General features: G+C 35.0%; 1 protein-coding gene across 1 annotated transcript; it reads right to left on the reverse strand.

The window, feature by feature from the left end:
• Nucleotides 1–9,026: 9,026 nt before the first annotated feature.
• On the reverse strand, nt 9,027–10,070 carry LOC132033346 (protein LIGHT-DEPENDENT SHORT HYPOCOTYLS 4). The gene has a single exon (XM_059423331.1). It carries the CDS (start codon nt 9,792–9,794, stop codon nt 9,195–9,197), a length of 600 nt encoding a protein of 199 aa, XP_059279314.1. The 5' UTR covers nt 9,795–10,070; the 3' UTR covers nt 9,027–9,194.
• Between the last annotated feature and the right edge of the window lie 3,145 nt (nt 10,071–13,215).

Consider the following 13,215-nt stretch of genomic DNA (forward strand, 5'->3'; position numbering starts at 1 on the left):
ATAGTAGACCACATATGCAGCAACATAGAAGGGAAGACGTCAATACCATCATCATGACACTTACTTGCTTTTCATAGGGATTTTCCCTTTGTCATATATATTTGTACACACATATCATTATCCATAGTCCATAATAGTACTCGTACCATAATTGTGCTCATATTCGTGTTCCTATACATAGTCTTATCACATTCATATTCAGATTATATACACAGTTATATCATATACATAACACGTACACATATATATACATACATGGCGTACCCGACCATAGGGTTCGGTGTTATATACATAATTGGCCAACCAAGGCTCAAGGTTATACGTACCTGGCCCTACCAAGGCTCAGTGTGATCCGTACCTGGCCCTACCAAGGCTCAGTGTTATCCATACCTGGCCCTACCAAGGCTCAGTGTTATCCGTACCTTCTGCAGATGTGTGCGCGCGTTACGTCGTCGTATGCATACTCTACACATATACATACATACATATATATAAATATAAACATATACTCTACCCGGCACCATAGGCTCGAGGTTTCATTATAGCCCTTCATAGGCACACATACGTCTAATAGCCCGTAGGCACCTTCTCCGTCATTATTATTAACGTCATCATTATAGGCTTACTCGTCGCATAAGGTGCGTAGTACAATTGTAGTACATATCAAGGATCGTGAGCTTATGAGCTCGGAATATCAATCGTTTGGGAACAACATACTCATATAGAGGAATTAGGAAATCGGCCAAGAACCATGCCTTATGAAAGAAGGGTTAGCCTCACATACCTTTTTGCCGCACTATTCTATGCTTGTATGACTCCTTCCAATGACAGCGTTTAAACCTTCATTAATATCATAACAATGGCCATTAGTCATTCACGTTATCTAGGTTTCTCAATTTGCTTCTAATTCACCCATATTCATGGTCATAATACCCAACTTCGTCCATTCGCCTAAAGTGTCTAGTTCATGTTCTTAATACCATTTATAACACATTTATCTCACAACCCAACAACATTCATGATTCAATTCCAACTATGTCTCAAAACGTCACTATTCATCATTCATAACCCATTTTGCTATTCTCTTTTAATGACCAAGTATTTCAACTCCCAAATACCTTAAACAACATATACATATCATGAATCTTACCTTAGATGCTTTAGGAACAAGCCTTGGTTGCTAATACTCCTCTTTGAGCAAAACCCTAGTTTTTCTCCATATGGATTTCTTGACTTGGATGATTTTTGATGATTTCCTTTACTCTTGATTCACTTATTTAATGTTGTTGATCCTCAAATATCCTTGAAAACTTGTGTAATAAATGTAGAGAGAGATTCTAGAGAGAAGTGGTGTAATGTGGAAATGAAATAAAACAAGTCTTGGTCCTCATATATAATGACTTGAAAAATCTGTGTTGCATGAACAGTGGTCGTCCATGGGGGTTTACGGTCCGTATTCCACTTTACGGACCGTCCCTCGTGGTCGTCTTTAACCATGTCAAGGACCAGAGACTTAAGGCTGCATGCATGGGGGTTTACGACCGTGGTTTACGGGCCGTATTTCACTTTACGGTCCGTCCACCAGGTCGTTTTTAACCATTCTCTCGGCTGGCAGAAACTCGAAGCCTTTGCATGGCAGTTTACGACTGACAGTTTACGGACCGTATTTCACTTTACGGTCCGTATTTGGACTTCACGACCACTGGGCAGTTTTGCCAACTTTCAACTTTTAACATTTCTAGACTTTTTATTCTATTCATTCCCATCCATTCCCATCCATTTACATACATTGCCCATGAACATTAAACACTCGCACTCCTCGCACTCATCACTAGTTCGTCCACTTGCGTACCAACAGGAAATTTTCCGAGGTGTAACATGCTAGTAGCTAAATCTACAGCTAAGGGTCTAATAATTGGTCATGTCAATAATTTAAGAAAAGTCTATTGATCATGACAAATTAACCTCGACGTAATAATCAGATATCTATGAGGCCATCATCATGAAATGCTAACAGCACTAAATCAAGCATTTCATTTGACTCAAACTTTTCAGACAAGCAGCATTGGCTATGTCCCGACCCAACCTGATGAGCCATGACTAGTGCCCGAGCTGAACACTCGTATACGAACCTGCTAGATATAGTCAGACTGAAACTAAGGACAATATGAAAATTTGTAAAAGCAAGCAATAGACTCAAACGTCATATATCATAATGAACTGTCTCTCTGAGGAGTCACGAACCAAAACATAACATAATATGCAAGCCGACAAGGCTGCCACTATATACGGGAATATCCAAAACGAACCATATCGATGTAGCTGACCAAAACCTATATATAACCCACACATGTCTACAGACCTCTAAGAGTATAATAGTGAAATATGACGAGACAGGGCCCCGCCGTAACCCTGGATATGCATAAGTCTATAGCAAAGGATCTGTACCAAAATGACTTAGGCTTCGGAACAATGGAGCTCTCCAAACCGCTGAGCAGAAGTCCTAGGCTGGAGGATCACCAAATTGAGTGTCTGTACCTGCGGGCATAAAACGCAGCCCCCGAAGAAAGGGGTCGGTACGAAAAATGTCTGCGAGTATATAAAGCATGAAATACAATAAAGAAGATCATGAGCGAATAAAAGATGACGGAGACAAGTATGATAATCAAAGATACCAATGCGCACCCGTGCCTTACGAGATGAGTCATGCATATCTATATAATATACCGTACCCGGCCCATTATGGGACTTGATGAATGAAGTCATATACATATATACCGTACCCGGCCCTCTAGTAAAGGTCTCGGTGAAATGATCATATATATATATATACCATACCCGGCCCTCTAGTGAGGGACTCGGTGAACAATGCAATGAAACTGTGCACGAATACATACCGGCTCGGGAGTCGGTGAATGATATATTAACAGCATGCACGAGTAGAATATCATGAGCAACCATATACAAATTAAATCATCATCTGAGACTCAATAGAATAATTAGAATAAACCAACACTGGAGAATCAAAGACAACTATTATGTCAAGTACCACTGAGAACTAGAATTCATTGAAATTATGTACGTTCATCGTCCGCTCGTTTTATGTAATTCATGCAAAAAAGAAGGAAGGGATGGCTTTACATACCTGACAATCTACCTAATCACCCAACGTCTACTCCTCGAGTCCGTATGTCTACAATCACGACGATAATATCACGATTAGACTATTTACACCACTTACTATCTAATTTGTATAGGAACGGAACTTAATGAAATTCGGACAGCATTTCCTCTATAAATTGGACAATCCCGAAAATCCAATTCAATTGAATCATCAACAACAATACCAACCATTAATATACATCATAACTCAGCTAATCCCACCCATTTAATTTAACTAAAATATCCCCCGATCCATAAATCTCAACAAAACAATAAACGAGTTTATAACGCTATTTTCTCCGTTCTAATCCGTTAAAACTCTAAATAAACTTATTAACAATGAAAAAGGGACCTTAATCTTACCTTATGTATGCAGCAACCACGTCAACACTCTTCTTTTTGGCTGATTTTTAGCTCAAACTGAAGGCAACGCAACGTACAACGTTTTTCTCTTCATGAGCTTCGGGATTCGGGGCTTGGATTTTGATCAAAATGGCTTCTTAGCCTAGAAGCTCTCTTCCTCTCTCTATAATGTTTTGGAAGCTCCTAGATGCAAATGACCAGCCCTCAAATAAATTTTCCATATATATTAACGTTAATGGGCCTCATGGGCCCAAATATACTCATGGGCCGAAATGTAAATGCTTGGATCGGGTCTCAACTTGCTGTCCCGATATCATTTTGACCCGGCAGCCTAACTTGCATCGTCCATAACTCCTTATCCCGATATCATTTTGACCAGCGGTTTGTTGCGTTGGAAACTAGACTCGATGAACTTCATTTTAGGCTTTTGAAACACCTTAAAACTCCTAATATACTAGGAGATATGCCTCCAACAATATGGGCTAAAAATCTGGTTTGAGATTTTACTTGAAGTTGTTCCAATTCATTTCGTTTAGATTCGTTTAACTTCTAATCCTCTTCCAACCCTCATGTAACCTCTTATACATATATATACATACTCATATACATCCATAACAATCCATACACGTGTCTCGAAGGGTCCGGAGAATCACAATAACCTTAAACATAACTAGAGAACTCACAAAGCTTCGACGAAACTCCAATCGCAAAAGTACATTCATATCTTTTGTCCATCTTCTATATCATTATTAATAATCTCAAATACTTTAAAAGGGCACTCACATTACCTCGTATACATACTCATAACACGATTTCAAATCCTTTAGGTTGCCATGTCACCTCGGGATACTTAAGGCAACTATATATATATATATAACGATATTCTTACTAACTCGATTAACTTTCCTTGAACTTTCTTTACTCGTTCATTTTGTCTTAAGTCAAGTAGCACGGACTCTTACGGGTGTAACAGGCTAATTTGTAGAGACTACGAAGAAAGAACACGAATGGCACTTCTTTTAGTTAATGTTTCTCAAAACCATAAGACAATGAATAGTATTGCTAATAATCACCACTGAAAATAAGTTGAAAGATTTAAGGAAAGACAATTCTACATTTAATCCCAATTGCTCCTACACTATTAAAATTTAAATATACAAATTTCTGATAGAAAATTTTCGAGGGAATCCGTCGGGAAAATGGGACTTTCCGTAAAAAAAGCTTTGGATTTGCCACTTTCCCACGAACCTCCCTCGAATATTTCCGTCTGAAATTCGTGCATTTTTAGACTGCAAGAAAAGTCTATTGTACATATAACATCACGCCTGACAATTTTAAAAGAAATTGTTTGATGAATCTTAACAACTATAGGAGATCTAACACAATAATCTAGTATAATTCTCAAGTTCTTGCCAAAAAAATCACAATTACCAATTTTGTCAGTAGGCTATGTTACCCGAACTCTTTAAAAATATTTCCGTAAAAAAAGCTTTGGATGTGCCACTTTCCCATGAACCTCCCTCGAATATTTCTGTCAAAAATTCGTGCATTTTTAGACTACAAGAAAAGTCTATTGCACATGTAACATCACGCCTGACAATTTTAAAAGAAATTGTTTGATGAATCTTAACAACTATAGGAGATCTAACACAATAATCTAGTATCATTCTCAAGTTTTTGCCAAAAAATCACAATTACCAATTTTGTCAGTAGGCTATGTTACCCGGGCTCTTTAAAAATATTATTGGGTGTGCGTCGAATCCTTCAAAAGTATGTATTTTGGAAGAACCGGCACTAGAGTGGCACATTTTTGGAAGGTTCAAGCAACATATATAACTGGTAGGATACATATGTTGCTTGGACACTTTAGAAATATTGTCGAGTGTGTCGCAAATCGTCCAAAAGTATGCATTTTTGGAAAATTCAACGTGCAACAACATAGAGGGTCCAAGTGGCATAGCTGATAAAATATATATGTTGCTGAGATTTTTCAAAAATACTGCCAAGCGTATAACGGATCCTTCAAAAGCTATGTGTTTTTAAAAAATCCGATACGAATGTTGCAATATTTAAATAAAAATCCAAACAACATAGCTGTTAGGTATTTTATGCTCAATGTATCAACCAGGACGAAACAATAATCATAAATACTTATTTTAGCATCTCCTATACTACTCCAATTTATGTGTCTGTCAGACACATTGACTCGATTCCACTGCATAAGTCTACTTCAGATGAATATAAACATACATTTACATACATATATACACACAGCGAACAAATTGAAGATTGCATATAATTAGCGTATGAACAATATAATATTGAATTTTAAACCACAAATGAACTATAGTTTTTGGCCATAACTTGAGGGAGCAACCATATCTAGTAGGGGTGTACATGGACCGGATTGGTTCGAATTTTTTAAACACCAAACCAAACCAATTGCGTTGGGTTTTAAAATTTATACACCAAACCAAACCAATAAAATTCGGGTTTTTCAACCTCGGGTTTTCTCGGGTTGTTCAGGTTGTTCGGTTTTCTCGGATTTTTCGGATTTTTTTTTGGGAATAGTCTTGATACAAAACATATAACTTTTACTTTAAATATTTCTTTAGTCCTAGTAAGATACAATTATATAATTAAGGTGTTTCTTAAGAAAATAACACAAAATATGAGAAGAGTGATGACATTGTATTAAAATATTCAACAAAAGCTAATATAATCGGTTAAAATAAATATTGCTAATTAACAAGCCATAAAAGAAAATGACCATAATCTAAAATTACTAAGTCATGCTAAAATAACTATTAATTATATGACAAAGAAAAAAAACTTAAGTTATGTATTTTTACTCTCTAAATCAATTATGCAAAACTAAAGAGTAGATATCCAACATTATTGTCATTTCTAGTGGTAAATTGAATTTCTTTTGTTAGGATTAGTATTGAGTTGGTTTTGGTTTGGACTTTATTTGAGTTACTAACATCCATAGGATATAAAACTTATTGACATTCAAAATTTTAAGTTCAAGCTTGAATAATATGATAATAGATAAAAACATTACGAAAAAATTTAAGAAATATTTATAAATTACTTTAAAAATAAATATTTTTATGTATAAAATATTTTAAGAATTGAATACATGTAATGTCGGGTTGGTTTGGTTCGGTTTGACTTTTTTTAGTTAAAACCAAACCAAATCAATTATGGTCGGTTTTTTTTTTCCAACACCAAACCAAGTCAAACCAAACCACTAGTCGGGTTTTTTTCTCGGTTTGACTCGGTTTATCGGTTTGGTGCGGTTTGTCGGTTTACTTTGTACACCCCTAATATCTAGTGAGTATTTTGGAGTTAAGTTTTGTCTTTTTTTGTGGTCAAGGCTAAATGGCCATAAATGTGCAATATCTAACTCGATTATAATACTGTTGGAGTAAACCTATAAATGTTGAATTGTACCTCTCTAATTTAATGCCCCCCTACTCTTTAGGGAACATTTTGATAAGATGAGATGACACAATGAAGCAATGGGAGATGAATTTGGTTTAATAATTGATGTCATAAGATCTTGCTGATCAGGAACACCCTGAATACAATTCCATACACAGAATTCAGAAAGATATACTAAAGAAAAAAAGGAGAAAAGAAAATTGAGAGGTAACACACAGGATTGACCTTAGCTAATTTTTCATATCAAATCTATATGGTAACCTAAGAAATCGGGTAAAAACTTGTTATAACAAGTAAAATTGTTAATGATAGTGTGAAATTTTCTTTACACTAATTTGCAATAGAATTTGGGTTATACAGATAGTGTAAATAATATTTTAAACTACCAGTATAACTTTATTTGTCATAATATGCATCGAGGGTGTATAAATATTTTCCACTATCGGGTAAAATTGATCAATAACAATAGGTAATTTTTCATATCAAGTTTGACATCATAACCTATAAAATAGAGGAATAACCTACGATAACAAGTTAAGTTAAACTGAATTGGCTGTGTAATGGTTATTTATATTATCAGTGTAAAAACTAAAATTAATGAAATCACTTTAATTACCTTTAAGTGACATGATTATGTAAAATATATATATATATAAGTGCACATAATTAACTTAAACTCTTCGAGGTATATATACACTACTTTTCAATAGATTCCCTTAATATAATGAACTAACATATCGACATTAACTTTGATGACTAACATATAGAGGAATTTGAAGGAGCTTTCTTTAAAACCCTTGGATAAATAAGAGGTATATACGTACATGTGTAAGAATATATTTTTCCTTGGTGATATCGGATGGCTAAAGATGACCGGGCTAAAAATTGCTTCTACTGGCCCGAGAAGAAAAAATAAATTTCAAAATAAGAGTATATAGGAGGATATACTAAAAGAAAAGAAAAAATATAGAGACAAGCCAATTATATATATCATCAGTTTTTTAAAAAACGGAAAAGGCTCAAATATGCCATCCAACTATCGAAAATGGCTCATTTATGTCACTCGTCAATAGTTTAGCTCATATATGTCATCGAACTATAGGAAATGACTCATTTATGCCATCGAACTATAGGAAATGGCTCATTTATGTCACTCATCAATAGTTTGACTCATTTATGCCATCGCTCGTTACCAAAATGACTCATCCATGCCATTTTTTATTAACGCCGATTTTATAATACCGGATATGACACGTGGCCTCCAATTAGAGGTCTACGTCATTTAATTAAACCAGCCCCATTTTAAATACCAAATTAATAAAATATCCGATCCATACACCTTACCCACCCACAACCATAATCTAGTTGGAAGCCACGTGGTATTATAAAATCGGCGTTAATAAAAAATGGCATGGATGAATCATTTTGGTAACGAGCGATGGCATAAATGAGTCAAACTATTGATGAGTGACATAAATGAGTCATTTCCTATAGTTCGATGGCATAAATGAGCCAAACTATTGACGAATGGCATAAATGAGCCATTTCCGATAGTTGAATGGCATATTTGAGCCTTTTCCGTTTAAAAAATAGCCAATTATTAAGTATGAAAAAGATGATTGATGATGAAAATTGGTCTATATTTTGCAGTGTCAAAGACAGACCAGTCCTAGACAAAACTGACATGTGGTGTCTTGCCCAAGCCACTAACACTTCCCCTACTGTTATCCATTTAAAAATTTGCAAAAAATATGAACAAAAAGACATGAGACATGATATAGCAAATCTACGAAATAACAAATCACAAAAGGGTTTTCAGCTAAGACAGAAAAATATCCATGACAAATGTTGAAAGATCTATTGCACAAAAATATTTCACCTAGATCTTTGTTTTGGTTTTAATTAATAATAGGCACTGCCACTGCCACTGCCACTTCCATGAAAAACACTATCACTTCTTGGTTCTTGCTAGCTAGCTCATAATTAGCCTTAGCCACATAGTTCCATTATTTGCAATCATAATTAGTTACTCCTGGGAGGTTAAAAAAAAGTACTGATCAAGATCATTGTTTCAATACCCGAAAATAGTACTCCTAGGAAAAAAGGGTTCCAATTGCAAGTTCCAATTTTTTTTTTTAAAACAGCTGCTAGAAATAGACATACCATACAATACTGAAAATATGCTAGTAAACAAGATTTGCCCTTAAAAACAAATCTTATCATTAGCTTGATGTTGCAGTTGGTGGTGCCAACGAAGACGATTGTTGTTGTTGTTGAGGATTTGGTTTTTTGCGTTTCTTCTTTTCATAACTTATACCTCTAGCCTTAGCCTGAGAATCACGAACATCACGAAGATAAAGCCTAACAGCACGAGCACCAAAAGGGTTAGTTTCAGGTTTTCCACCATTTTCTTCATAAGCAGCTCTGAGCCGTCCGATGAGTGCATCAAGGCTACCCCAAGCTTGACGTAAAGGACAAGGACAAGGTGCTGGTGGATTTGGGTGTCCGAAAAACGGACACATTTGATTGTGAACCTTAGTCTTCCCAAATTGGTCGAGGTATCGAAGGAATTCAAGAACATGTGCCCCACTACAACGAGTGAGAGAGAGTGGTGGCCTGTGGTTTCTTAAGTACTGACCGAAAGTGTTCCAATCCCTACGCTTTTGATTCTCGTATCGGCTTAGGGTTGTTGGGGAATTCGAAGACGATGAAGCAGGGTAATTATTATGACCTGCTAACATCGTATTATTGTTGTTGTTGTGGTTGTGATGGTGATGTTGGATGACAGAGTTTGGAGAATCCACTTCTTGGTTGTGTTCCATTATCTTTGATCTTTTGGATTTTTTTTTTTTTAATGATCTTTGGTTCTTGAACGAAAAAGAAAGGAAGAGAGTGATAGTAGAGAGAGGTGGATAACAAAATTTTAGGGTAGTATACGAGCTACGAAGTAGGCTAGGAATCAATAGATTTATAGTGAATTAGGGTTTTTGCTTGCTTATGATGACCATGTGAGGTCTGCTAGCTACATGATGGAATAAAATAGAGAGAATTTAAAGAGGAGGACGATAAGCTAAGATAGGGGGAAAGGTAAGAGGACCTGAACTTTTGTTACTCCCTTCTTTAGTATTAATTTATGTGATATTTTTTTCTATTTTAAGAAAAAAATAGATCCTTCTATATTTAGAAATTTACTTTTAAATTTTTTGTTATATTTGTAATGCAATGATTTATAATCACATAATTTTTTATACTCTCTCCGTTTTAATTTGTGTGAATCCATTTGACTGGGTACGGAGTTTAAGAAAGTAGAGAAGACTTTTAAACTTGTGATGTAAAATGAGTCACATATATTTTGTGTGGCTATAAATCATTACAAAAAGGTAAATTATTTCCAAATATAGAAAAAGATCATTCTTTTTTACACGAACTAATAAAAAAATGAGTTCACATAAATTGAAACAGAAGAAGTATCTTGTTTTATATCACAAGTTTCAGAAGAAGTTTCTTAAGTTTAGTATCTGTCTTCAAATATCTTCACAGGGATTGAAGGAGTAACTTTCTTTCATTTTATTTCAAAGAACTTGAAGACTCTATATTCGAATTAAATAGTTTAATTATTGTACTTCAAATCGTATCACATAAAGTGGGACTGATGGAGTAGCTTTCTTTGGTTTTTAAGTCAATAATTTGATCAATCCTAGAAAAGAAAACCTTTGATATTTGGGAGATGCCTTTTATGAGCTTTGATTTCTGAAACTGTTTGCAGAGATTGGCTGATACTTTTCCTAGAAAAGGAGCAACACTGTAGTCTTTGAAATTGGGGGTTGGGGGTTGGGGGTGGGGGGACGAGGACGTAGGGTAGTGGTAATTGGTAAGTGTAAAGGGACCTGGTTAGGGCTTTTGTGGAAATGAAAAGAGGTTGACAGTAAGATTGGAAATGATAGATGGAGACAGGAAAAAGCTTATACTGTTTGAGTTAAAAAGAAATTTTGAAGGGAATAATATGATTTTGTTTCCTTCACTAGTGAACCTTTTTATGGCAGTGATTGACAATACCTTGTTAAAATGACAAAAATGGCCTAACTCTTTTTTTCATTCTTGCAGGATAAATATGACTATACGCTGCATGTAAAAGTTTTCACACTTCAAACTGTTTGATCAGCCCTTTCCATTTGGCAAAGGTTAGGTATCTACCATCAAATCTGCAGGTCACATTTTTTTTTTTAAGTTTAACTATATATTCCGTAGCTGAAATTCACTCCATCAATTAATTCGATTCACATAGCATAAAATTTAATTTAAAAAAGTACTCGAGTTTTTTTCACTCTCAAATCAGCCCGAATTCAATCTAAGAGTAAAGATGGATGAATCTCATTATCATACCACACTACTTGTATTAGTGGCCATGCCCTGCACCCTATCCAAGGATATTAATTGACCACTTTATTGAAAAATTACGTTGTATAGACAGGTAAAAATATATATTTAGAAATACATATATATGTGTGTGTTGAATCTCACTATAGATCTTTTCAATCGCTTTTTTAGATTATGAAAAAAGTAGTGTTGAACAGTAAAATTCACATAAAGATCTTCGAGGTAGTTTAAGATCCTATTGGCCTTATGGTTGTGCTAGTAGACTGTAGACATATGTATCTCGAAGTCACGGTTTCTTAAATCTTCATTATAAGTCATAGGGCAATTAAATTGGCTTATCTTTATTGCCTTTTTTTCTATTGGTCTTTAAAACCTAATAATAGATGACAACAAAACAGTAGTTAGAGCCCGTTTGGATTGACTTATAAGTTGCTTATAAGCTATTTTCAGCTTTTTTGAGTGTTTGGGCTAGTACAAATTTTAAAAGTCATTTTATACTTAAAATAAGCCTAAAAATTAATTGGGCTCGTTTGGCTTAGCTTATCTAAAAAAACGACTATAAATAAAAAACATTTTATAAGCCAAAAAATAAGTTGGGGTAGAAAATAAGTTGGCCTACCCCAACTTATTTTTGACTTATAAATGTTTTATAGCTTAAATTTTTTATGTTCGCTTTTTAAATTAAACAGTGCTCTTAGTGATCCTGAAAATTTATCTGTTGGCAGTATTAATTTTGCAATGAATTAAAACTTATCTGTTGGCAGTATTAATTTTGCAGTGAATTGTTGCTCCCAAACGCACACGCAAATATACTCAGTCATACAAGTAATATAGGATTTTTAAGTCCAGATATCATACCCACAGACACTTATGATTAACTATTTACTAAATTAAACGATACTAATTATCTACTCAAGATTATAATTATTAACTAACTAAAAATAAAATAAAACAAATAATGAACTTCAATCAAGAAAGAGCGAATTTTTATCGGAGAAAAGATAGATCTAGGGCTATGACCACTAACAATCCAGTTGAGTCTTCAAATCGTTCTACCTATGGGTTACTAGTTGATGGGTTAATTATAACTTTATGATATTCTCTCGAACTACTCACAAGCCTATAGATACGCTACTATAACGCCTATATCTCTATGGTCGTCGGGGAGGTAACTAACGCATTTACTTCTCCGTAATCAACTAAGTAGGGCTAAAGGGTATATCTCTATCCTCAGTAGCAAAACGATAATATCAAACAAACTCTATTTATTCTTATTACATACGTGAATTCCCTATCTCAAGCCCAATTCACACACCACAAATAGTGTCTAATTAGTGATCAAGTAATTAAACAATTAAGCACAAGAATAAATAAGCAACCTAAAGATGGAAAATCAATAGATAGAAACGATAATCAAACGTCAACTTTCATGTTTGTGTCAAAGCCCTAGAACTAAAGAGTTTAGCTCCACATAGACATGGAAGGAAAACAACAAATAATCTAAATAAAAACATAAAAATAAGTATTACAGAGAAGAAAAGATAAAACCCTGTAACTCTGGCCTCCACGGCGGCTTCAAGCTCTCTCTAGGTCCAAAGTTCTGAACTAAAGGTTTCAAGCTATCCAAAGTTATGTAAAAACCGTGTAAAATATGTATTTAAAGGGTACTAAAAGACTTGGGCTTTAAAAAATCCTAATTAAAATCGGACAAGTTAAACCTGTCCCGTGCTGGCCACGCGTTGCGGGTCCAGTACGGGACCTTTAGTGAAATTTGGAAGTTGATTGTGCCAGGTCTGCAACGCTTATGCAGCGCGAAACTCCTGGTTTCTGCGACTCAACCTTCACGTGCTGGCCCCGCAATGCGGG

The sequence above is a fragment of the Lycium ferocissimum genome, chromosome 1 (genome assembly GCF_029784015.1).
Source record: "Lycium ferocissimum isolate CSIRO_LF1 chromosome 1, AGI_CSIRO_Lferr_CH_V1, whole genome shotgun sequence".
Classification (NCBI taxonomy): Eukaryota; Viridiplantae; Streptophyta; class Magnoliopsida; order Solanales; family Solanaceae; genus Lycium; species Lycium ferocissimum.